The sequence below is a fragment of the Gouania willdenowi genome, chromosome 13 (assembly GCF_900634775.1).
Source record: "Gouania willdenowi chromosome 13, fGouWil2.1, whole genome shotgun sequence".
NCBI classification, from domain to species: domain Eukaryota; kingdom Metazoa; phylum Chordata; class Actinopteri; order Blenniiformes; family Gobiesocidae; genus Gouania; species Gouania willdenowi.
The window spans coordinates 38,377,345-38,405,236 of NC_041056.1; the positions used below are offsets into that span (position 1 = coordinate 38,377,345).

Below are 27,892 nucleotides of genomic sequence, written 5' to 3' on the forward strand. Positions count from 1 at the left end.
ATAGCGTCCTCTGCTGTTTAAAAAAAGTACTGCGATTCAATTATCAGAGCATCAATGTGAACCGTGGTACCTATGAATCGATTTTTAACTGCCTTACGATAAATCGTTACATCCCTTGTAATAGCTGATGCATCGTATTTTAAAAAATATTGCAAAATTGGTGTTAAAGGTAATTGCGCCATTGTACGATACAATATGAAAGATAAGTGATGGACACAACTTGCATTCCCTGTGCCACATTGTTCCTACTAACCATGGAACAACCTCTGTTACACTAATACACTGTAAAGGCACACTCATTTTTGCGCTCTAATGTTCTTGAATAGATCTTAGCGGTTCAGAACTAAGTGATGGAAATTTGGAAAAATATTTTGGAAAAGTTCTGAAAAATCATAATGAAAAAAATTCTGAAAGTCAATTACAATTACGTTGTCATTTACTAAAGTTCAATTACTGAACCTGAAAAAAAACAGCTCCATAAAATGTAACCACCTCCTTGTGTTAGCTTTCTGTTAGCATCTCTTATCTGGTCACTTTTGACCAATGTCCTAAATTAGCTGTAAAATACACTAAAAATATTATCTACTGTCCATATTGTTTTTCATCTCTTGGTTACCTTGTTCGGCTTCCTAATTAATTAAAATATTGGTATTAGTGTTTTTAGTGTGGACTAGGACTGGGCGATTTTTCCTTAAAAAAAAGACAATTTTGAGTTTGTATTTGATTTTTGATTTTTTTTTTAATGCACTTAAAAATGACTGCAGACATCAGATTGATTGAAAAGTGCAACTTTATTCCTGTGATTGTCCTCAAGAGTTAAAATGCAAAGAACAATCCCAAAAGAAAAAGTAAATGAGGCTCTGTCATTCAGCAATTTCAAGCTTTAACCAGGTTTAAGCAAAAATGCAACAGCAACTTCACAGTAGCTTAAATTTTCTGATTAAGAAATCAGATAACTACATATTTTATAACATCACAATTTAAAAAAAAAAAAACTCCTCCTTTAGCATCTCAGCATAGTGTGAATAAAATATTTAACATGCATGTGGCACACATATAGCCTACTCAAAGGTTAAACAAATGTAAACAAAGAGGGGGTTGGCTCACATCAGAACGCAAAAAAAATGAATACATTTTAAACTCGAATTTGCAAAATAAAAATCGTTTTATCTACAAATTCGATTAATCGATTAAAAACTATTTTTTGCCCAGCCCTAGTGTGGGTGTTAGAGCTTTTTTTGTGTCAGTATACCCCTTGATTTAAAATAATTCAAAAATGGTATAATGACAGGTCATGGGAAAAATTGATCTGAAACATCTTTTAATAATAAACTACGTATGTGTAAGCCATAGAACTGTAACATGTTCCTCAGGTTTGTGTTTGATTGTAATTGACAATTTGATTACGATTAAAACAGCATACAATTATGATTATGTCATAATTGTAATTAGTTATCAATTAATAATTGATTACAATTATAATTGACCCCAACTATGTCTACAGCTGTAGAGACCTCATCGCTATGGTAACAATGCTGATCCACCTTGCAGGCTCTGGAAACGTTCTGAAGGTGCAGCAGCTTCTTCACATCTGCAGTGAGCACTACGAGGCCAAGGAGAAAGACAAGGAGGAGGACAAAGACAAGAAGGACAAAAAGGACAAAGACAAGAAAGAGACCGTAGCCGACATGGGCTCACACCAGGTAACGTAAATATCATACAACACCAGCTAACTGCACTGTTACCACTGGTTTCCAGTGGTGGTGGTGGACAAAGAAGCGTGAAGTGATGATGTTTTCCTCCTAGGGCGTGGCTGTCCTCGGTATCGCTCTGATTGCAATGGGCGAAGAAATCGGTTCTGAGATGGCACTGCGGACATTTGGACACCTGGTCAGTTTCTCTTTGTATTATCTTTATTTATTCCTCACCAACTTTGGATGTAAGAAAAAAATTATTTGGCAATGTATCGCTATATTTCACTGCACGATTATTGTATTGATTCAAAATAATTTTTTTAATCATGTTTTTTAACAAAGCATTTAATTGCGCTAACATATGCATAGCACGTAAACGCCCTGTCTAAACTAACTCACTCCTCAGTGCATTTTAGCTGGAAGTTTATTGCACTTTTATAGATGTACGTGGTTACTTTTAGCTACTTATTTACTTTAGGCTAGGATTTGGGGGATACAGTATATTGAGAATTCAAGATATATCGAGTTTTCTATTTTGGTGATATAAAAAATTACAATTGCTTATATTGATAGATATATATTATAGATTATTTTGTTTTAAAATACTTGTTTTAGGAGGCGCTGCTTTCACTACTTCTCAGAACAACATGAAAAGCACAGTTAGATGGATTACTTAACCCTGAATAGTTTTTCTTGTCAGACTTAATTTGAATTAAAATTATCAAGATTTATAACGTATATCACCATTTTGAGAATTAATATTGAGGTATGAGTTTGGTCCATATCACCCAGTAATAATTTTGGTTTCTTACTTACTTTATTTTCCTTTAACAATCTATAGTAGAAGTTTAACTTTTTTGAAAAATTTAATTTGACAGTTTGATAAACATACCACTCTTTTATATTGGTACTTCAATTACAGTTAGTTACCATTTACTTGTTCTCACAAATGTAAAAAAAAACTGAAGTAAATATTATTTTGTACTTGTAAAGGTAAAATTTGTAATTATTGATATTGTGATGTATGTCGTATTGTTTAGTATCTGGATATATTGTATTGTGACGTGCTAATTGTGAATTGTATCTTATCATCAGATTCATGGCAGTGCACACCCCTAGTAATCATGTGTGTGAGTAAACAGGTTTGATGAAGCTTTAGTTCCTGATGACTTGTTTTGAAAGAGTTTGGGGAGAAAAAGATCCTATGAAAAGCTACACAACGGAACACTTGTGTCCAAAAACCAAAACCATCATTTATAGATGCAAAAGTATTGATTGCTTTGGAGAATGCAGTCTGTCTGCTTATCAGAAATCTGTGTTTGGTTTATCATGCCCAAGCAAAGATCACTGTGGGTGAAATAAAAAATATCCTTGTTAAATTTGACTGTAGATTATTGTCAGAAACCTCTGTTGTAGAAGTTTGGTGAAGCTTTGAATAAAACGTGAGCTACATTTGGAGGTTGTTTTGTGTTCTCTTCTTCAGCTGCGCTATGGTGAGCCCACGTTAAGGCGAGCAGTGCCTCTTGCTCTGGCTCTCATTTCCGTGTCCAACCCTCGTCTGAACATCCTGGACACCCTCAGCAAGTTTTCCCACGACGCCGACCCTGAAGTCTCCCACAACTCCATTTTTGCCATGGGCATGGTTGGCAGTGGTGAGCTTGTTTTTCATCATTTGATAATAACCAGACACTTGGGTGGTGTGCCTCTAAGCAGCCTTTCTGTACCATGTCCTCAGGCACTAACAACGCCCGCCTGGCTGCCATGCTGCGTCAGCTGGCTCAGTACCACGCCAAAGATCCAAACAATCTCTTCATGGTCCGACTGGCTCAGGTAGGCGGTGGTATAAAAAGCAGCCTGTGTGGTGACTTAGTGCCGTGTTTTTGTTCCCGTGCAGGGTCTGACTCACCTGGGTAAAGGAACACTCACCCTCTGTCCTTACCACAGCGACAGGCAGCTGATGAGTCAGGTGGCCGTGGCCGGGCTGCTCACCGTGCTCGTTTCCTTCCTGGATGTCAAAAACAGTGAGTTTACCTAAACAAATTCCTCGTGTGTATAACATACATTACTTGGCAATAAAGTTGATTCTGATTCTTATTTATCTGTTAAGGGTTTAGGAAAAAATCGATTTGGCAATATATTGCGATATTTCACCACCCGATAATCATACAGATCCAAAAAATGTCAAAATTGTTTTTTTTAAATCATGTTTTTTAATGAAGAAAACATTTAATTGGTCTAACACAGGGGTCTGCAACCTGCGGCTCTGGAGCCTCATGTGGCTCTTTGACTTTTTTGCAATGGCTCCCTATAGCTTTAAAAGAATAAAAAATAATGAATTGTTATTTTTCTTACAAAGGGTATAGATGATTGATGACATTAACTTCAAATACAATTATGATAAAACAATTTAAGCTAAAAAAATAAATCACATTGTGCAATAACTCTGCCACCTTCCTACTTCATCAACCAACAACTTTCCTGCACCTGTGGCTAACCATAAATTTTAAGATAACTAAACTAACAAAAACACTATTCTGGAAGAAAATAGAGATTTTATTTGTTTGGGGAAAGATTTATTTAATTGCCAACATGTCAGCTTAATATGCATGCTTGATATGTTGCAAGAAATGAGCAATTAGCATGTGACATCACATGATCATGTGTTATCAAATTCAAGTTATTTTTTGTAACCCTTTCAATCCATTAACTCACAACATTATTCTATACTATTTTCAGTGTTTAGAATTTTAAACACTATATTTTCTTCATTGAGAAGGTATTTTTTCGGCTCCAGAAGGATTTTAATCCAGGTGAGATTAGACAAAATGGCTCCTTTCAGAGTAAAGGTTGCAGACCCCTGGTCTAACATATGCATAGCACGTAATCGCTCAGTCACTAGGCGTCAGTGAACCACATCAGAACTTGTTTGCCTACCTCACTCCTCAAGGCATTTTAGCGGGAAGTTTGTGATTTTTTTTTTTTTTTTTTTTTTTGGTTTTCATGTTGCTTTTGTTTATTTATTTCGAGCAATTAAATACTAACAGAAAAGCTTATGTAGTATGTGTACATATATTTTATTTTTGTAATATTTTGTGCAGTGCATTTTTCCTCTTAATTTTCTTATTTTTGTTACTTTTAACCAGTGACGTGCCGTGACCACTAGGGCTGGGTAGTCACGTTGCAAATTGAGACCACCAATGACAATTTCATATGTTTCTGCTGTCAAGTGTTAATTCAATTCAAATCAATTTTATTTGTATAAAGCAATTTCCAACAAAGTCATCTCAATGCGCTTATCAAAATATAAAATTCATAATAAGAAAGAAAAAACCCAATAAGATCCACATGAACAAGTGTTTAGCCATCTAACAAAATCATCATCATAAACACCATTAAAGAAACATAAACAATTATTTAATATAGTCTCCATACTCTCCCAACAAGATATATCTCATGACACGGCAGCACATCTGTTGTTTGTGTTGGAAACACAGAAACATGGAAAAAATTACAACTCAGAACAGCCTCAGTGAGGAGCATCCACAAAGTCAATCCTTCCTTTTGTACCATTCACTGTGAAAAGTATGAAACATTTTCTGACCTTACCTTTGCTGAAGCTCTGGTAACTCAGGTGTTGGTCTCCATCTTTTAAAAGCTGTCGTTTTTCCTCAAAACAAAGTTTCTCTATCATCTCTAGCGCTGTCATCCACACTGTAGTGTTGTCCCGCCCACTTGCTAGAGAACGTAGCAGCAGCAGTCACGTGTCATCTATTCACTAATGTGCTGTGAACTTACGTATAGCATTTAGCATTGCGCAGTTACGTGCAAAGGCAGCTCTCTACGCTGCCTTTGCACGTAAATGGATGTCATACTGTATTGGGGACCTGACTGCGCATGCGCTAACACGTAAAATCACGCAATGAGAATGGAGGCAGAGGAGCGACGTGCCTTTGGGAGGGGGCGTGGCCTCCCTCTGCCTTACAGCGGAGCGAAAAAAAAAAAAACAAAAAGACTGTGCAGCTGTTCCAGGAAACAGCGCCGTTGGGGTATGAAACGCACAAAATGCGGACACTTTCAAACTTATAGGTACTGTAGGCTATTGGAAATGGAAAAATAAATAATTCGTAATTTAAAAAAAAAAAAAAAAAAAAAATTATAATTAAATAATCAAAATATCAATTCACCCTTGGGTAGGCACTGCCTACCTTGCCTACCCTGACGGCACGTCACTGCTTTTAACCTTTTCAAAAGCCTCCTGTAGACATGTGTTATAAATTAGCACATGTGCTAACACACTCAAAACAAAACATCTACTTTACCAAAGTAATTGTGATGTCCATATCAAATATAGGGAATAAAAAAAAATTTAAAAATCCAATTTGTTGCATACACGGCTAATATATGTTTTAACATAAATACTGTAGATAAACATAAATACACTGCTCGAAACATGCTGGCCACTTTTATAGATGTATGTGGTTACTTTAAGAATGTAAGAACTTAACAGAATAAGAATCTGTTGTCGAAGTAAAAGCTTATCTTTTTTGAAAAATTTAATTTGACAGTTTGATCAACATACCACTTGTTTTTGATATTAGTTCTTGAATTATAGTTAGTTACTATTTACTTGTTCTCATGGCAATGTACACCCCAATTATCTGTCTTTAATTAAAGGAAATGAGTTTTTCCACGTGTAACAAGTGCTCTGTGATGTCCTGTTCCTGTGTTCCAGTAATTCTGGGTAAATCTCACTACATTCTATACGGCCTGGTAGCAGCCATGCAGCCACGCATGTTGGTCACGTTCGATGAGGAGCTGCGACCACTGCCAGTGTCTGTCAGAGTAGGACAGGTAAGAGACCAGAGATGGGACACAGCTTCTAATCTGAGTAATCGGCAAATATCGGCCAATATATGAAATAACGTACATGTACTGTACATGAACACAATGCAGCATGTAGACATGGGAGCTAACAGCTTTTTCACAAAGATGCAATGTAAACAACTTTAAAATGCTGTTTATTTTAAATTAATTGTTGCATATTTCTTTGTTTATTTCATAAATATGCAAGTTCCACAACATTAAAACGCTGCAATACGCTCTGTAAAAGCTGCGTGAAACAATTACAACACTGTCAGTGATTACGATTTTAGCTGCCATGATTAAATTAACCTGATCGTCAGCAATATTTGCATTTAAAATGTGGGATCTGCTGCATATCAAATTAGGCACTTTCTCAACCATTATCCAGTGGCAGCTTTGAGTCATTTGGTGGCGTAATAGTGTATTTATTCAGTTAGCCCTTGGTACATTTTAGATTCTTGGGTTAATTTCTTTTTTTCTTTAGTATAACCTTTATTTAAAGGTTTATTTTGCACTGTAAACTGTTCATATATAGTTTTTTTGAAGTAGCACAAAAGAAATACAGATTTTTCCCTAACATGATAGATAATTGTGATTACCATATTCATCAAAATGATCGTGATGATCATTTTGGCCATATTCGTGAGGCCCTAGTGCCACTGTAGTGACATTAGTAGAGATTAAAGAAGGTGAAACATGACATTGTTCAGTGTCCATGAAGAGAAGGAATGAGTGACAGCCACAAGTTGGAATTAAAACACATTTAAAAAAATATCTTTGTAAAACCTTTACAGCGACTCTGATACAGAATTTAGAATGTTTTAAATCAGAGTTCATTCATTTCCACATCAGTTTAACAGTTTCTTATTGTTTACATCAGGCGTACACCCATTCTCTGGCCAATCACAGATCTTTAAAAAGCCTGACCTGCTGATCCCAAGAATTTTTTTTTAAGAACTGAGAGCATACACCTCAATGTTCATTATATTTTTTTTTGTAAAACCTATGAAACCATACAAACGTGAGGTCATTTTCTCAAATGTAATTGAAAAGTTTAGAACATTGCTGTCCAAAATAATAAATTATATCAGTTCCTTTAGCCTTGTTATTGATTGGTGGATAAGATTGTTTAATATTTAGCGTAAGTGTTGGCCTATTCCCCAAAATTAAGTAATTAAGCCGATGCATCCTTAGTTTACATTTGATTTTCTTTCCCAGTTTAGACTCACTCCCTGCGGACATCAGTATAATTTTTTCCTCCTCCGTTTTTGCAAATGCATCCTTCAAATAATACGTGTTGTGAAATGTTCAGTGTGTGTGTGATTATTTCACACAAATTCTATAAATTTCACAGAGCTGTCTTTAATTTCATCCTTCTCCTGTTGGCGTCAGAGTTTCCCGTTTCTCATGATTTTGTGCATACAGCAGGGTCAGAGCTGTCGTGGAGGTGCACACATCATCTCGCCAGGTTTTCTTTGCTTATACAGTATGTGATGTACGCAGCCTTTATAAATGAGGCACCAGGGGTCTGCTACCTGCGGCTCTGGAGCCTCATGTGGCTCTTTGACTCTTGAAATGGCTCCCTGTAGCTTTAAAAATAAAAATGTAATAATTAATTATTTCATACAGAGGGTATTGATGATTAATGACATTAACTTCAAATAAAATGCTGATAAAACAATTGGTTAACCTAATAATAAATGTCATTGTGCAATAACTCTGCCACCTTTTTACTTCATCTCCTGTAACATCTACAGACCATCAACTTTCCCTGCACATGTGGCTAACCTTAAGTTTTAAATCCCTGGTAAGATAACTAAACTGACAAAAAGATTATTCCGGAAGAAAATAGAGACTTTTATTGTGTGGGGACAGATTTATTTAATTTCCAACATGCCGGCTTAATATTACATGCTTGATATGTTGCAAGAAATTAGCAATTAGCACATGATCATGTGTTATTAAATTCAAGTTATTTTTTTCGTAGCCCTTCAAACTGAGATCAGGCAAAAAGGCTTCTTTGACACTAAAGGTTGCAGACTCCTGTGCTAGATGGTCAGCCAAATGTTTTATCGTAAAAATACTGAAAAAATGTGTGCTATGGTCAAAAAATATGTGAGGGTTTAGTTCATGAAATAGAGCTGTTTCATTTTTAGTGAAATTCCACACAGCTATTACTACGCAGTGCAAGATTCTGATAATAATTTAAAGTATTCATCCATTGGCTACACTTGCTAGACATTCAGTCACCCATTCTCCAGGGAAAAATAGCATGTAAATTAGAGCTGGGCGATATGGGCCAAAACTTATTTCTCAATATTTTTCTCAAAATGATAATATACGATATAAATGTCAATGTTTTTAATGAAAGTAAAGTCAGACCATGAAAATATGTCTGGGTTAAATTTGCTGATGAAAAATGCCACATAGGCACATTTATGAACAAACAGCTGCACAATATGAGCTAGTTTTGGCTTTTTGTCCTATAAGGGACAGCATGTGTGAGTGAGTTCTGTAGTGTGGCTGGTTTAGGACACACTCATAAATCCATCAAACTGAGCTTTTCATGCTGTTCTGAGAAGAAGTGAAAGCAGCGACTCCTAAAATGAGTATTTTAATACAAAATAATCTATAAAATAAAAATATATTGTTACAGGCAATATTGAAATTTTCTATATCGCCAAAATGGAAAACTCAATATATATGTTGAATCTCGATATATTGCCCAGCCCTAGTGTAAATGTGTGATTTTGTTCCGAAACATGAATGTGAGGTATTTCATGTCATATTTAGGCCTGATTTTAAGTGAAGGAAAAAAAAACCTTGTCATTTTCAAAATGTGAATTATGTGTTTTCAGTCTGTTTTTCACAATCATGTGAATCAGTCTCCTACTGTATCTATACAGTACTCTATTATTCAAGAACGATATTTGTTTTATGACCAACTCTCAGTTATTCACTTTTTTTATGTATATTTGTTGCCCAAGAACCTTAGGGCGTTTTGTTTTAGTTTTTCTTTCCATTTGATGGCGGGGGTAAATGATTTAGTTTACTGTGTTGTTTTGCTAAAATGTGTTTTAACTTGAATGTCCTTGTGACCCACAGGCGGTGGATGTCGTAGGACAGGCGGGTAAACCCAAGGCCATCACAGGGTTTCAGACACACACCACACCAGTGCTTCTCGCTCATGGAGAGAGGGCTGAGCTGGCCACAGAAGAGTACCTCCCAGTCACCCCCATCCTGGAAGGCTTCGTCATCCTCCGCAAGAACCCCAACTATGAAACCTAGTGTCCCCCTCCTCCCATCCCCCCTCCTCCTCTAGGTTCCTGGCAGTTAGCGTTAGCTGTTCATTGCATGGCTGAAAAGAGTGTAAATCTCTGGTTTATTGGACTGGTACGACACAGGGAGAATAAACTGGAGCTTCATCCTCTACACTGCACTGAACCAGTTGATCTAATATTTGCTGAGGCCAGACTAAGGTGGGACCCGTTAGACTAGATTCAAATCTATACTTTCTCCTTCCACAGCTGACACTGTCATATTTTGTAATAAAAACATTGTCAACAAGACAACTTTTTTTTGGTTTTTTGGTTTTGTTACAGTTCTGTAAAAGCGTGAATTATTAAATACATTTTCAGATCCACAACATGGTTTGTGCTGTATTTTTTGTGTCACAGACTCATTGAAACCTGAAAGCTAATTAATTATAATTAAAGAACCGGAGAGGGTGTTTTAAATAACATCCTCTAACATACAGAACCCACGTCTAGGCCCGTGGGAAGATTATGTTCAGATTATTTATAGATTACTGTAGTTACCAATGTTATGACGCTGTTTTCAGTTTTTATTCACGTACCCCCATGACAATTTGCGTACCTGTACCCACTTTGGGAACCTAATGTCTAGGCCTATGAGGACATCAGATACAAAGTCTGCTCAGAAACTACAGGATCTCAACTAGTTACTATCTCCAAATCTCACTGTACATTTTAACCAGCAGGTGTCCCCAGTGAGCATTGTGTGTCGGTGTGAGTTTTTACTGTTATGGTTGTGTATCATTATTTAAAAGTCTGGTTTTGTGCAGTAGTTGACGTTAGTTTGTCTTAAAACACTTAAAATCCATTGCTCTTATCTTTAGTGAACTGAAAGCAATGTTTACCATGTGAAACATATTTGTCTGTTTTCTTGAATTATCTCGTTCATGTCATCGGGTTAATCAAAGGATTATTGCTAAATCAGTGGTTCCTAAACCTTTTTTGGATTGTGACCCCATTTTAATATCAAGAATTTTCTGGCGACCCTAAAGACGTTATTTTTTTTTCTAGAAGTAGTTTTTGATCATCTTTGTTATACTGTATTAAAAAATAGAGTAGCCAAGATTAATGACACGTTGTGCCAGCTCAAATACTTTTATGCTGTATTATATTAATATTAATAATTACATTTGTTTGTCAAAGTGAAAGTATTTAATACAGTTTGTTTTAATTTGAAAAAGAATAAAAGTTCCAAAATGCATTTTTAATCGGTGATTTATTTTGGTATCAATCTCAGGCGATCCATTTAAACTCCAGTGGACCCCACATGGGGTTCCGACCCCAAGGTTGAAAAAGAGTAGACTAAATATTTTCTCCTGTCAACTGTCAGATCCACGCAGCGACGTGTCTAGAATGACACACCTTTTCGTGGGCTGGTTGTTTTCCAAGAGAACTGATTCCAGGTAAGCCATTCAGCCTAAGTAGTCATGGTGGTTTAGCCCAGTAAAAAATTAACTCGTGTCGTAGTACAGCACACACGGAATAAGTCCCACAAGGTAGCGCGATGAGAGGACATCCAGCTTCGTAGTACAGGCCCTATGTGCCTTGTTTCAATTAAAACAGAAAAGAAGTGTGCCCTGTACCAAGATGGCCGCCGCGTTGGCACGTTGCTCCACATGGTAGTAGCGGTACGCGGCGTCAACGACGTCCATGGTCGGAACGAATGTCAGCCGGCTTCCGGGAAGACCTTCCGTCCGTCCGGCTCTGCGGACTCAAGGAGAGAAAGGTAACTGCGAGCCCCGAGCTCCACTTTTTTATAAAACACCACTTTGTCCACTTAAACGTCACGTCCCGTTCACACTGACATTGTCAGCGTATGTGTGCTGCTCCTGTCTGAGTATAGAGACTTTATCAGCGGCTTTACTGCTGACTGGAACCACTGTCTGTACCCGGGGATTAGCCTGCTAGCCGCTGGTTAGCACCCCATGCTAAAGCGACGTGGGTGTTCTTTATTTACTTTAGCTGTTCTGGTTCACAGAGTAGCTCTGATGCTAATGCTGCTTCGGTGACACTTTGAACAAAAACAAAATGGCTTGTGATGTGCACACGGTTAAATGGCCTGTCTTATCTCAGTGTGGCTGTTGTCGCCGGTCGCTGTGACTCAGTTAGCTGTGTGGCTAACTCACTGCTAGTGGAATTACTTACTTTATTGCTTTAGCAATAGCAAAGGACTGTCGACGGGCTTTAGTTACACATTTACTGTACACTGGATAGCCCAAACCTTCTTATTTAAAACGTGTAATGTAAATGTAGGTAAGTAAATAAATACTGATTAAACAAGCTAACTTTAAACCTGTCAGCCACTGAGAAGCATTAAGTCCTGCTGTCATGGAGCAGTTGTGTAAGAATCTGGTCAATGTTTTGAATGTTTGGTCCCGTTATTGTGAGCGTTAACATGAGCCACGTGTGTTTGAAACGCGTCCATAGCTGTCACACATACATTTTGCCGTAGCAGCTGCTTTAGCCACTAACTGAGTGGGTATAGTTCCTGTTGTGAATGAATGACATGTGCAGACTGATGTTCTACTGACTCTGAGGTGTGGCTGCATCGCGCCAACATCAGGAGGAAACCACGTGGTCTGTCCAGATGCTTAGTTAGCAGCATGGCTAGCAGCCCAATGGTGCTGCGCCATAGCGATCCCACACTTTTTCACAACTATGGTTGATGTATAAAAAAACGTTTTTAAGTTAAAGACATTCTTTCTCTCTACTGCGTATGATTGAGAGGGAGATTTTTGGTCATGTTGTTGATGATTTTAAATGTTTTTTTTCCGACTTTAATGTTCTTATTGATTTTAAGCTGTTGTGTGTTTCACGTTTTGATCACACACATTGAGTTCCCTTGTGTATGAAATGCGCTATAAAAATGAATTTGCCTTGCCGATAGGCGCTTCTTACATTTTTTTTTTAAATTGGGCAGGCCAATCTGTCCCGTGGTATGGTTGTGTAGCATCCTTTAAAAGTGTGTTTGTCTTGTTTTGAGCAGTAGTTGATGTTGGTGTAGGGCAGGGGTCACTAACACGGTGCCCGCGGGCACCAGGTAGCCCTCACGGACCTTGTGAGGGGCCCTCAAGAGCTCTAGTTACCAATGAGCTCCATCTAAAATCTGATTTACTTTCCAAGATTCAAACTCACAAAGATAAATACGTATAAGAGATGTAGTTATTACTAAGTAGAGTTAAATACTACTAAATATAATAAACATTTATAAAGTTTTAGTGTTAAATAAACCATCTTTAAATGTTTATTTTAACTGGAACATCATCACAAATGCTTTTACATGTTGCAGATTTGGTGTATATGTTGTTATATATAATAGGATATATCTAAGATTATTTAAAAAAATGCAAGGTGGATTTTCGTAAAATATGACAATTGTTACATTTTACAAATGTTACGTTATACGAATAGGTAAAAGTTGTTTGTTTTCTACAAAATGTCATGAAAATGAAACGATTGCATACATTAAGATTTCTTACATTTTTAAGTTACTGCTGGCCTTCCTTATTATCTTACCCTCTAATAAAGGGACAAAATATAGTATTAAAGACATGCTTTTCTAACTGGTAGCCCTTTGGACTATACAGTACCTATGAAGTAGCTCACAGTTTCAGAAAGGTTGGTGACCCCTGGTGTAGGGTGATCAGATTTTTAAAAGTCAAAACCGGTGTCATGTACAACCAAAGAAGACAACACATTTTCAAAACAAACTATTTGCAGATGCTTTTATTTGTAATGAAAAAGGGTCACTTGAATTACATTTATTGCTTCCACCAGTGTAAAAAAAAAAGCAAGATTTTCATTTAGCATAAAATTGTTTTGAATCATCAAAAAAACATGTTTTTCTTTTTGGCATGAGAGGAAGCTAATGGGTAATGTCAATGCCATCGACCAATCAGCATCGAGTTGCAAACATGTGGAAGACTTTTCAGCCTTTTAATTGGTTTATATTGTAAGTGCTACTATGGCAACAGTTGTGATTGACAGCTCACAGTCCACAGAGATCACGTTTTTAAGCGAAATGCGCTTTCAGGGTCTTTTCTGTCAGCGGCAATAGACGTTCATATTTTAATAAACTGGACTGAGCTTGTGAATAACCAGGACAAATCAGTAGAGGGTTTTCACCTACGTCACGTTCTGGGCAGCAACCCGGATGCGCGGCCATAATGGAGGCACTCGGCGGTAGGGTTGTCCCAAGCTGATATAGATAGCGGATATTGGTCCAATATTAGCCTGAAAACGAATATCAGATTTTAATTTTTTATTATTTATTTTTCCAATTTATTTTTTATTTATTTTGTTCAATTGTAGAAAACTGTAGCTATCACGTTGAAGGTTAAAATGTATGACATCCCTAATCGGAGGTAAACACCGCGATGGATAAATGTCTGAAACCACAGAAAAGCTCCTCAAAATGCATTGTAGATGCAAAGGCATACAGGGAAGGACTTCGTCCGCACGATAAGGCACGATATTGGGACCAGTTCCTGCTTTATTAGTGGTGCAGATCCATATCAGTTGGCCCCATTGTCTTGGATCAATGGCGACCTGGAGAGTATTCTGTCTATTGCGTATCCCGATATCAACTGCCTGGTTTTAACCCTAGCCCAATATAGGTCATTTTTGATAATTGTGTTGCTACTGTAGCAGGCTATTAAATGTGATTATATTAAGTCAATAATGCTCCATGCAGTAGATATGAATTATATTATCACACTAGAAAATTAGTTGGGAGCCGCTGCTATCAACAATTCATTTAGTTGACAAGAAATGGCCGAACAAATTTGGATGTTGTCCAGATTTTTGCCTCATAGATCCTGGTTTAGCTTCGCTAACCACAAGCGCCTCGTTTCCTCTGATACCTTTTGACATTGTTCTCCCTGATTTGTTATAACTTTCGGCAGTCTATAAAACTCCAAATGTTTGTCACGGTTTGACCGACTGGTGCAGCCAAAAACACAGTAGTAATTCACCATTTCCTTTCGTTCGAGATCTTTGTTTACCTGCTGAGTAGCTCCATTATGGCAACTTCTGGTTTTAAAGATGCGGTGATGACAAGCTGTGAAAACCCTCTGTGGTTTGGGGAAAATCGACTAGGACACAGGACATAACTTTGAAAACCAGGGCTGTCCCGGGTAAATCGGGACGTCTAATCACCCTTATGTTCGTTTGTCTTATAATGCTGCGTTCACATCGGATGCATCACAAAATGTTCGTGCGACCAGATTACATACAAAGTCAATAGATAAGAGTGTTGGCTTTGCGGGCGCACTCCCAATTTTTTGTCATATTTGCACATTCACAAGAGTTGAAAAGATTGAACTCCTGCGACTGTTTCACATGACGAAAGCCAATCAGAGTCTTTGTTGACAATGACATCAAGCCGTCAACACGGACACCGCTCTGTTCACCCATTCAACCATAGAGTAGAAGCTGTGTGTGACCGTCTGGAGCTGTATGACACAGCCTTTATAACCGGGACAGGACGAGGAAGGATTTGGCGTTGGAGGAGAATCAGCGAGGAGGTGGTAGTAGCAGGTAAAAGTTCTCTCTGTAGTTTGAAAGTCGGCACTGAGTTGGATGTGCCGCTGGTGGGCGGGGCTTCGTTTCAAACATGTGTATGAAGCAAATGGGGACATTTTTTGATCCTGCAAAACCTGTGGAACGTTTTGTGTGGCAGACGCGTCCGGTGCCGCAGAAGACGCATTCGGTGTGAACGCAGCATTACACTCAAAATTCGTTGCTTATATTTAGTGAGCTGAAAGAAGTGTTTATTACTATCTAAAACATATTTTTCTGAATTCTTGAAGACATTAGTATGCATATAAATGTATCAAACACTAGCCTACACCTTAAGAGGGATATTGTTGTCTATTATAATAAGTTATTTTATCATACACTGAGCCAAACAGCGGTGCTTAACACCCAGATTTGCACATTTTGCAAGTTTTTAAAAAAAATATTGTAAACTTTAAAGGGCACCTGTAGTGTAAATGTATATAACAAAACATTTTGTCACATTTCGGTCATAAAATATGAGAAGCTGCGATTTAGGTCAGGGATGTGACACTTGTTCGTTGATTCCTGTTAGCTGTTGTTAGGCAACAGTGTTCCATTGGTCCAGTTTCTGAACAATGGTGGAGTGTAAAGCCAATGGTTGCTAATAACCATAAGATCACCCCCCCGTCTCTAAACCAAATAATGACACTAAAGCTGCTAAAGTGGCTCAAATATGATTTTTTTTTGGGGGGTCAAGTGACCAGATCTGATTTTTAAAAAGCAGTGTGAACACTCAAATCTGACCCATATCGGATTTTTTCAAATCACATTTAGACCACTTCCATATGTGGTCCTGATTCAAATACAAATCAGATTTTTTTCAATGCCACCTCAGTGTGAACAGTCACGGCGGATTTAAAGCGCGTTTTTTATACGTTGACATCACTTTATAGCAAAAGCTGTAGTAGTGACAACAGCAGGCTGTCCTCTGGACCAGAGAGGGACAGGGACAGAATTGATACATCCACTGTTGAATTGATCCTTTTTCTGAACAATAACATTATCCTTATATTTGATACATGGATTATGTAAATAGATCCACTATCTGTTGCGGGCACTGCGCCCCTATTTGTGTTTGCACTTGTTGCCCCGTGCGGCGTGCGCTGATCTGTTCTGTTGACATTAACAGTTGTTTAATAATAAAAACAGCCTTTCCACTGAAATAAACATGAATATGTAATTTGTATAATGTGTTTTAACTGTCGGTTTGGGTCGGGCACAGATATAAATACCTAATGTCTGTCAGTTTTGTTTTTTGCTCTGTCGAGTTCAGGTCAAGGCTAGAAGGTTCATATCATAAATGGTTTGTGTTTAAAAGCCAAAACAAAATATTTGGCTCTCTTTTTCTTTTTCCACATCCTCCTCTGCACCTGATCATTCATTCTCCAGACAAGCGTGAAAATGCGCATGCAGGTCAGTTTGGAGCTGCAAACCGTTCACACTGGAATCTGATACAGGTCACATTTGAAATGGTAATGTGAACGAATGAACAAAAAATCGTATCTGAGTGAATAATGGTAGTTGAGCATGAAGGCCTGCAATGTGAACGTAGTCTAAGTCGGAGTCCGTTGTGGCCTTTGGAGCAGGCCGCGAGACGTGTTGTTTGGCGGGGGTGTGCATCACATTCTTTTTTATAGCCCAAATATTTCCACACAACTGGCGTGCTGCTCCTCTTTGGTTCTAAACTGTGCAGTGTTGGCATCTGCCGAGCCTGAGGCCATTATGCAACAGGTTAAAGCAGCGTTTACATCTCCATCTGCCTGCTTTGCTTTGTGCTGCTCCTCCTTTTTTTTTTTTTTTTCAAAATCGCAGCCTTTGCGGTTAAACAAAAACTTGTTTTATCATATTGCAATAATATTGCAAATGCAATTAATCGTTCAGTCATACTGCGCTCGTGTGGAGACATGGTAGTCAAGTCAACTTCTTTGGCAACACACCTTAAGTTCGTGCCTCCCCTGGAAGGTCATGAAAGTGCACGTAAAGGCTTATGCAACAGCTAAAGCAGCATGTCACTAGTGCTGCTGCTGCTGGGGAGTGGATCTCCTCTGTCGCCCATGTCAGGAGAGCTCAGATAAGATGTCAGGGTTGGGCTGGGTTAGATGTTACTCCAAGACATGAGGACCTTTAAGATCAGCACTTAATAAGAGACATCACAGACGTTTAAAGCAGATTCACAGGTTTCTGCTTTTGTGTACACAGCCATGCACATGTTTTTTGTGTGCTCTGTGTGCGTATTAAATGGAGCTACTGGCACTTTGAGTTCATTTTGCTCGTAGAAGTGTGCCCTACAACTATGAACGTTATCTAAGCTAATCAAAACATTGCACTGCACATGACGAGCTCTCAACAGTCGACATCACAGCCAGCCTCATGCAGAGATGCATGAAACAGATGATAGTTTGCTGCTGTCTCTCAGCCCTGAGACTGTTTATTCAGCATTTTCTCTCCCAGCCACACTCCCCCTCCCCCACTCCAAAGTCTGTCTGTTTCTGCTGGGCACCCCTCCCTAATCTGCCCTGACTCTATCGCTGCTGTTCCTTAAGCCTGGTTTAAGGTTCAGCGTCAGGACCTATACCGTAGGGATGCCGTCAACGTGACGCGGAGGTTGGCCCATGTACTACTGCGTAGAGGGAACGCCTCGCTATGCGATTGGCTGCCCCGCCGCTAGGGGGTTGTGGCTTTGTTGTTGTTGTTACAAATGAGCATTAAAAAGCCCTTGTTTATCTTCGTGTCACAGAAAAATATGTTTTATTTTTAAGCATCTTTAAATGTAATTTATTTCTGGATTATTACTTACCTACTGTACCAAACCATGTGTGTTTTGTTGGACACAAACATTAAAACAATGGTTTCAAAACTTGCACTTTATTTTTCAATATAAACATATGAAACTCGTAAACAAAGTAGAAAAGTGTATCGAGTGGACTGTCGACTGCTCCGGTCAACAGTCACGCCGGGGTCGGGATCGTGGGACGGGGTGCAGTACCACTCCCACCTGACTGCTTCAATGCGGGAAATTGGAAAATACAAGCGAGGAAGAATGGGAAATCAAACTGTTAAGGAAGCCTGAAAGCTTCCACCTAAAGTTTCTGAAGTGTGGGAATATTTCAGCGAAGATAAAGCAGTGAAATAAGTTAGATGTAAACTATGTGAGGTACAACTGTCTGTTTATGGTAAGCGTACACGTTCTTCATGTCCATCGGAAAGGTGAGATCATAAGTCACATTGATATCTCAAGAATCTTTAACTTTTATCACATGCAGATTTGTTTGTTAGCCAACAAGCTATGATTGAATAGTTATTAAGTTTGTTTAGTGCTCATACTGTGTATCAGAAAACTACGGAAAAAGTTGGCTCAGTTAGCAAACGCTAGTTCCGTTTTGTTTACGCATAATTTACTTTACTAAATCTGCTTTGAATTAAAATACCTTGTTTTCTGCTTATACATTAGCATTAATTATGAACAGTAAAATTATTTCATCTATCAATTGTGTAATTTTATATTGAGAAATGATTACTGGTAGATTTTTCTTAACTTGTAGGTAGGGATATAACGATTCACTCAACTCCCGATACGGTTCGATTCATGATACAATTATCTCACGATTTATTTTACAAAATGAGACTGTAGACAAATGACTGAAAAATATTCTTTTTTTTTCTTGAAAAAAAATAAAAAATACTGTACTCTTCTTTTATCTTTCATTGTCAAAAGAATCCCTGGATAAACTATGCAAAACAATGCAATTTAATTCAAAATAAATCCTGAATGAAACAAATAAAGAAATGGTACAAATGAAGAAGCCTATTCATTTAATTTCTGGCTCTACTGTAAACTATGCAAAACTGCATAATAGTTCCTTTTCTTTTAGAAAGTGCAACTGAAAATGTATTTTGTGCCTTAACAATTGGACTTTGAAACAAATCCCATATCAAAGAAATAATATAAATAAACAAACTATGATTTCATTCTCACTTGTTTCTCCCTTCCTCTCTGTTCCCCTCTTACCTTGGATTTCACATGTTCTTTCTTTCTCACTTCTTTCATTTTGCCTTGGGGAAGCCAAAATGCTTCCACACTTCTGATTTAAAACACAGTGGTGCATCCTGAATTTTAAAATTCTAAATAGATGGCGCCCTTTGCTGTATAATTTTTTAATTATTTTTTTAAATTAAAAGTACTGCTATTTCAATTTCAGAGTATGGATGTGAACCGTGACACCTTTGAATCAATTTTTAACTGCCTCACAATTAATCTTCACATCCCTACTTGTAGGTAATCTGATAAATTGTAATAGGTATTTTATTGTGTTAATCTTTAAAATGTGAACTAATATACAGTACTTTTTTTTTTTTTTAAATAGTTCTCCTAAGCAAATGTGTTAGGATGAGTTTGTCATGAGAGGTTCATGCACCCCCCAAATGGTTAAAGTACTAACAGAGAGCATCCTGACCATGATAGTCATTGACACGAGACCAATATCCATGGTTGAGGACGATAGACCATCCATCCAAACTACACCTTACCATGCACAACTCTTTAGTTGGTTTAAAGTTCTTACCACCAGAACCTGTAAGGCAGATTAGCAACATCTTTTGTTACTTTTTTTTTTTTTTTGTGTTTCCCTTGAAGACCAAATGCACTTTGTATTATTTAATGTATTTATTTTTAATTGTGATCCCAATTTCTCATGTTGAAAATACAACAATTATAAATGCATTATTTTGTCCTGTCATTGTTTTATTTCCTTTTTGTAAAACACGCCGTCAGAGTACAACAGGGTCACTTTCACAGGTGTGAGGATTTAAGCCGGTGGGTTAAAAAACGATTAAAAAATATGTGCTTCAAAACAAAAACAACAATCGTGATTACTCGACTAATCGAAAAAATTATTGATAGATTAGTCGACTCCAAAAATAATCGTTATTTGCAGCTCTATTCATATTGCCTATCACCATTTTGAGGTAAATATTGAGATATTGATATTGGTTCATATCAACCAGGCCTCGTGTAACCAAAGCAGTAACGTTTTATCATTTTTATTCATTTTAATTATTAACATGAGTGTGTTACCTCAAAAGCAAATCACTAAACTGATATGGTGCCTTGCTATGTAGCAGTGTTGCTAATGCTACACCACCTTCGTTAAACAAAGTAAAAAGACTGTGTGACTAAAAGAACTTGGATGTTTTGCATGTCAGCCTTTTTGTTTGTTATTAATAATACTTGGACCGGTTTGATAAGATGCTTACATACATTGAAAAAAAAGTTTGAAAAGTACCCTGACTTAAATGATCTTTTGTCCTTTTTTCCATTTAGGGCTATGATTTTAAGTAGTTGGTTTGGTTACTGGTAAATAACTTGGAAATAGTCCGAATGATAAATTCAGATTTTACAAAAAAATTGTATATTATTTTTTCCATAACGACCACCCCTAGTTGTAACCGAAACGAAAAGGTTTGTGTGTTTTTCCCCGATATACATGATGCGCCACGTTCTCCCCAACCAGATCCCTAACCAACCCCCAGACCTAAAGAACAATTGAGTAAAGCCAAATAAACCAGTTTTTCATGTCATCCTCAATTCAGAATGACTATTTCCATGCAAATACGAAGCAGAACACTTGAATTCCGAATACTTAAATTCGGAATAACTAATTCCTAATTAAAAAACATAACTGTGGCTAATAGTACACAAACTGCCGTAAAATAGGTCGACCGGATGTTGACGCATTTCGCGCATGTGTTGAAAGGATCAGCACATGCGCAAAAGGATTGGGCACTGACAATTGCGACAGGACGAGCATGCCCAGAATGACCGTAATTATTAGGGATGTCCCGATACAAATTTTTAATTTCCAATATTAGGGATGTAACAATTAATTGTAAGGCAGTTAAAAATCGATTCGAAGGTATCACGGTTCATGTCAATACCCTGAAAATCGAATCGCAGTACTTTTTTTAAACAGCAGAGGGCGCTATCTATTTATTCTTTTTTTGTCCAGAAGCGTAGGCGGCGGGCGGAATCTGCTACTACTTTTTTTCTGGCTGCCTTCTACCCTTAAACATGTTCATAAATGATTCCCTACCCCTTTAGCACCGAAAGAATATCTGTAATATTACGTGAATATTTGTAAAAGTCACGTTTTTCTATTAGCTCTGTCTGCTAGCGCATAGCATCTCTTCTTCACTGCAAGAATATCTGCATGCCAACCGACCACTGGGTTACCAGCGCCCTCTGCTGGTCCAAACAAATATCTGATGTAAATACAGTGCAGACTGTTTTTTTTTTTTTTTTTTAAAGTCCAATTGTTAAAGCACAAAATACATTTTCAGTTGCACTTTTAAAAAGAAAAAGTATTATTACTATAGAACCAGAATTTAAATTAATAGGCTTTTTCTTCATTTGTATTATTCCTTTATTTATTTCATTCAAGATTTATTTTTAGTTACATTGTATTGTTTTGAATAGTTTATCAAGGGATTCTTTTGACAATGAAAAATAAAAGGAAAATAGTACAGCATTTTCTATTTTTTTCCCGAAAAAAATAAAGGAATATTTTTCAGTCATCATTTGTCTACAGTCCCATTATGCAAAATAAATCGTGAGAGAATCGTATCGTGAACCCAGTATTGTGAATCGAATTGTATCGGGAGTTGAGTCAATCGTTAGATCCCTATCCGATGTGATACCGATATTGCAGCCTTGCATATCGGCCGATACCAATATTGATCCGATATTAGCATGAATCATCCATTCTTTTTTATTTTTATTTCTATTTTTTTTTTAATAAAAAAACAATTACTTACTTTGTAGTGTGGGATGTTAGAAACGGCTTGATCAAGTGATGTTATTCAAACAGAGAACAATAGTCAGCAACAGTAGGGATGAGAAAAATGAACCCATTTATTGTTAACAGATTGGTTACATACATTTAACCTTCAACATAATATCTACAGTATTCTAAAAAAGAACAAAATAAATACAAAAATTAGATTCTTTTTAGATTAAAAAAACAACATAATTTTTTAGATTAAAAAAAAAAAGAAAAGGAAATCGGACTGATATACGATATCGATATTGGATCGGGACACCCCTAGTAATTACTTAAAGCGAACTGAATGTATACAAGATCGAGGAATTATTCCATTCAGAATAAACCAGCCACTTACTTCAGATTTAAGTTGAGTTTGGAATGGTCCTTTTCATTTGGAATTAGGTGTTTACAAGATCAATTTAAATTTTTTTTAAAAATAGGATTACTTTTTTTCTGAATTAAAGTGGAATCAAAGCTCTCATGTAAATAAACAGGGTTTCAGGTGAATCTCTTCTCCACTTTGATCCCTTTAGCCTTTTCTTTTTGTGTTGGTATTGTCATGGAAACAAAGTTGATAACAACCAATTGTGTCATGACTCAGGCTTTTTACTGTGCTGTCTATGTGTGGATGTGTCATAAATCAGACTGCTGCCTTCAGCTTTAAATAATAAATTTTCCATTATTGTCACTCAGGACTATATGACCTACAAGGTTATTTTTAAAACACTGGATAAAGAGAAGGAAGAACCTCTTAGTCAGAGTTGTATGGGTAAGATAGTATTGGTATTTTTTTGGATAACTTAGTGTTCCAACAACTTACAGCATATGATATAAACTCTGTATGAATTTGCAGCAAGTATAAAGTACTTAAGAAGCAGCGGTAAACAATTTAAAATGCATACAACAGTGTCGTACATTAGCAAACGATGTGAAGTGCATAAATGAGTGGCGTAAGAGGAGTACAGTCCCCATTAGTGGGTACAGGTCAGGGTGGTGTTTAACTTCGTTTTGAGTTGCCTCTTAAATGAGGGACACGAGAGTCTTTCTGATTGGAGAGGGCAACATATTCCAAGAAGAGCAACCGTGAATAGTTTTCTCTCCTTGTTTTCCTGAACTGTACCATGTGATCTCTGGAGGCAGACTTGGTACAAACCAAACTTCTAATATGGATGATTTTTGCTTCCGTTTTCACGTTTGTGTGATTTGGTTTTTCCTTTTCTTTGGTCAATTGAAAGCTTGGACAAAATGGTACAAGTAACTAATTTTTTCTGTCAAAGAAATAAAGCCACTTTCAACTTTATTATTGCAATATACTTTAATAAGTTCTTTAGTACAAAAAGCGCTCAGCTTAGACTATTCTCTGTAAGCTGCAGGGTTGGCGATTGACGTATTGTAAATGGACTTCACTTATAGAGCGCTTTAGTCTCAAAGTGCATTTCACTATGAGTCACATTTACCTGTTACACATTCCCACAGTCTGTTTGAAACTCAGATGCGTGGCAAAAATTAAGCCTACATAGATGTGCGCCTCCAGAGCGTCTCTCATTCACACTGTTCTATTGCTCTGTCCCTATATGTACATATTTTACTATCATTATATTATTATTAGTAGTACACAGCAAATCCAGCATGCCCAAATTAACACTGTCAGATTTGATTTCAACACTTTTAAAGTGTCTATATGGGTCCACACCAGAGAGTGTTAATTTAACTCTTTTTGGAGTTGGTACCTTAACTCTAATAAAGTGTGAAATACTAAATCTGTCTGGAGTTAATAATTTAACACTTAGTAACACTAACTCAGTGTTAGAGTCTAAATATTAACTCTCCAAGAGTTTTTTCTTTTATCTACATAAGAGTTATTTGTAAATAATACTAAAAAAAGGTATAAATTCAGTTTTTAACTTTTAGAAATTCCTTGGGAAATAAACATTTAAGAGGCAATGATTTTCTGAAATACATTTATTTCAAAACATGCATCACAATTAGAAAACAATTTCTAAAACATGTAACAATGTGGAACAATGTACATGCTCTCACTTTCATTAGAATATTGCTCATCAAAGGGTCTGACATATGTGAGCTGGTCAATTTTCATTTTTTTTTATTTCAATACATTATGCATGGAGGTGTTGATCAGGATAAATACACCCTCTGTGAAGAGTTGAGACTGAAAGCTACATTTCTCCATAACTGAAAGAAATTAAGAGAATTGAAATGTCATAAACTATTAAAACCACCAATTCAAGTTGTTCACTCACAGGTAATTTGTCTATACCAATTTAAATTGCACATAAATACAAACCCTCTTGAAGAAACTGGAGGAAATGGAAGCATTCAACACTTTGTGGAACTTTAATGTACGTCTGAACTCCTCTATATTCTACCTTTGCATCTCCTGCGTGGAGATTAAACCAGAAGTTGTTTAAGCCCAATCATTTTACAAGAAGACAAATTGTAGATACTATTGTCCATCTTTAAAGGAAATTTTCTACTCAAAAGTAAGTAAATAACATTTATTTATATAGTGCTTTAAAGATCACAAAGTGCTTTACAATAAGAGAGAACAGAATTTGTTTGTTAAAATTGTGCTCTCTTAATCAACGCACACAGACAATAGTTAGCGAAATAAATACAAAACCGCAACCTTTTTTATTTTTACCTAAACCGTGTGCACAAAGCTCTGAAGAGATCTAAATGTTAACGTAGAACCCAATCAGAACATCAGTCTTCAAGTCGTGGCATAACTGTATGTCAACCTTTCATGATCTGAAAATTGCTTTAGGTGTACAGTAGTCTCTCGCTGTTTCGCTGATTTTTTTTTTTTTTACAGTGAAATTTTGGATGCATTGTTTTACAGTGTATGAACGCGCATTGTGTTCTGTGTCCTGATTGGCTAATGCTGCGTTCACCCACCAGTGACACATCCAACTCAGTGAGTTTCACTGTCTGCTGTAGTGAGGAGCTGTGCTCCTTTTTCTCCTCTCATAAACCATCAGTGAAAAAAGCCGGTGTGATTAGCAGCTAATGCTATGCTAGCTCAGTGCTACAGAGAGAACTTTTACCTGCTACTACCACCTCCTCTCTGATTCTCCTCCACACCTAATCCTTCCTTGTCCGGTCCTGGTTATAAAGGGCGTGTCATACAGCTCCAGGTGTTCACACACAGCTTCTACTCCATGGTTGAATGGATGAACAGACCAGTGTCCGTGTTTACGTGACGTCATCGTCAACAAAGACTCTGAATGCGTTCAGCATCAATGTCTGAACACTAGCAGTGTGACTCTGAAGTGCTGTATGTTTGAAAACAGGTTTATGTTTTAAAATCTACGAAGTTTTGAACTTTGAGAGTGTTTAAACAAGAGAGAAATGTGGTTTTACGGCCTTAAAACATGAATAAAAATAGTATAAAATAAAGCTGACAACTTCGCGGATTTCGCCTATTGTGGGTTATTTTTAGAACGTAAGCCCTGCGATAAATGAGGAACTACTGTATTTAAGTTAGCCAAAAATGTGAATGTTCACCTGCACGGTTTTATAAAACTATAGTTTTGCCCGCAAACAATGAACTTCGGCGTGCCAAACCAGATTTATATATCACCTAGCAATGTGGCTAATGCCTATCACACAGGTTGGTCTTAGCCCAAAATAATATTGACAAATAAAAACATCTCAAATTAAAATGACTTACCAAGCGTGGCAAACACCTCAGTCATGTGGAAAGCAAATTGTTCTGAATGGTTGCTTCGGTGAGAGCCTGTGATGCTGGGGGCGGAGTCAGTGAATTTACTCTTTTAGTGTTATAGACACTGTGGGAGTTTAGAGTTATTGTTTCCATTGTAACACCTTCAGATTTGATATAGAAACACTCGGTTTTAACACTCGATTTTAACTACTAATATTATACACCCCAGAGTTACATAAAAATAATGTGACTCTATTAGAGTAAAATTAACTCTGCTTTTGTACAAAGTCTACCAACACCACAAATGTAACACTTTTGAATTTGCTGTGTAGTAGTATTATTTTCCCTCTTCCTTGATTTGCTTCCCACTTCTTCACACACCCACACACCCTGGCCACAGTTACATGATGTGTTTTCTGCTTCGTGTTTGCATTGAAATAGTAGTTCCAAATTGAGGGTTACATGAAAAAACAGTTTATTCAGCTTTATGCAATTCCGCCTTAGATCTGGGGGTTGGGAAGGTTTCTGATTAGACAGGACGCGAACATGACGTATTCACGTCTATTGAGAAAAAACACACAGCAAACCTTTTCTTTTCGGCTACAACATAGAAGACAACATGAGAACTGTTTTCACTTTTATTTTAATTGTAGTTTTGAAGCAGCAGCTCGACATAAACACACAGTTTCACTTTGATCCACGGAGCAGAAGGAGATGGAGCACCAGAGAAGGGACTTTGGTCACTCAAAGCCAGCGGTTAATGTAACAGCTGTTCTACCTCCACTATACAGGATGTTCAGTGAAAAACAAACTTCATAATGATTTTTGTATCGTTAGTGAAGCTCTGGTGCTTCATGTCCTGATGAAGCCGTTTCGTTTGCCGATGTCTGTGTGTAATTAGTCCGTGTGAATGTCGGCTAGGGTTGGGCATCGTTTGGATTTTAACGATTCTGATTCCGATTCTCGATTTCGATTTCTGTTCTAAACGATTCTCGATTCCGATTCTTTGAGTTGTGCAGTTCAACAGGTCACAGATTTCACAAGATAATTTTATCATTTGAAAAAGCCTTTACACAGGCCATTTTTATGAATTCACTTAGTTGATACAGTTTAATTTGGTTGCTGTATTGTAACTAGGGTATTCAATTACAAGTTCACCAACTGTAACTGTAAAAGTGAAACTTGCTGAAATAAAACTACAAACGAACAGGCTTCACCGGTTCTCGGTGCCCAACCCTAATGTCGGCATGGTTTAGCTTACATTCATCCACTCTTTTCAATATGTCCTTGTCTTCTAAGGCTCTTATTAAATAAATTGTCTCGGCTGGAGTCTGGGCAGCCGTCTTGGACTATGTCGTTACCAGCACGTCATCGCGGCAAGTTGTGCATTTGCAGAACGACCAAAATGATCTTAAAGCGGAATTAAGTGTGAACAAGAAAGAGGAATAATTTAAATGGTAATAAACCTGTCACCTAATTGGGATTTAAGCTTAATTTGTAATTAATTTTGTATTGTACTCACAGATTCATTCATACATAATAATTTCTGAGGCGTACGCCTGTTTCACGCCATTTTTCATGCAGCTCTTTGTGTATGAGGCCCTTGGTCGTTTTAGTTATGCTTCATCCTGTTCCTTGGACATTGACTGTATACCTTTGGCGCTAAAATGTCAGATTCATTATTTATTCAAATGGAGTAAACCATTTAAATCATTTTCAACTGATTTATAATGCTGATTGTTTTACTTTAATTAGGGGTGTCCTGATCCAATAAAGATTTCGAAGAGTATCTGATTATATTGACCTACATCTAAAATCTTCAATATAAGCAGTCCGAATCAGAATTATTAAACACGGGACGTGATGTTAAAGTGTCATTTGTGCCAAAAAATGAGGTTTAGCATTGGAGAGTGGTGTGGGAGCTGTGTCTCAGATATGGGAAGGATATACATTTTGGGA

General features: G+C 37.2%; 2 protein-coding genes across 8 annotated transcripts in view; both read left to right on the forward strand.

Annotated features, from left to right (window-relative positions):
* psmd2 (proteasome 26S subunit ubiquitin receptor, non-ATPase 2) overlaps positions 1-10,203 on the forward strand; it is a 30,562-nt gene extending 20,359 nt beyond the window's left edge. The window contains exons 15-21 of one of the 2 annotated variants that reach the window (XM_028463960.1): positions 1,552-1,703; positions 1,807-1,890; positions 3,178-3,346; positions 3,430-3,524; positions 3,589-3,715; positions 6,427-6,545; positions 9,663-10,203. In XM_028463960.1, the coding sequence (XP_028319761.1) occupies positions 1,552-1,703; positions 1,807-1,890; positions 3,178-3,346; positions 3,430-3,524; positions 3,589-3,715; positions 6,427-6,545; positions 9,663-9,845 (929 nt within the window). In that variant the 3' untranslated portion in view covers positions 9,846-10,203. The remainder of the gene's footprint in view (positions 1-1,551; positions 1,704-1,806; positions 1,891-3,177; positions 3,347-3,429; positions 3,525-3,588; positions 3,716-6,426; positions 6,546-9,662) is intronic. The other variant, XM_028463961.1, reaches the window with a different exon arrangement.
* A 1,230-nt stretch (positions 10,204-11,433) lies between these two features.
* Positions 11,434-27,892, forward strand: part of eif4g1b (eukaryotic translation initiation factor 4 gamma, 1b) — an 89,337-nt gene continuing 72,878 nt past the window's right edge. For 3 of the 6 annotated variants that reach the window (XM_028464077.1, XM_028464081.1, XM_028464082.1), the window contains exon 1: positions 11,435-11,597. In XM_028464077.1, the coding sequence (XP_028319878.1) occupies positions 11,522-11,597 (76 nt within the window). In that variant the 5' untranslated portion in view covers positions 11,435-11,521. Of the gene's footprint in view, positions 11,598-27,892 lie in introns of all 6 variants that reach the window. The other 3 variants (XM_028464079.1, XM_028464083.1, XM_028464080.1) reach the window with 3 other exon arrangements.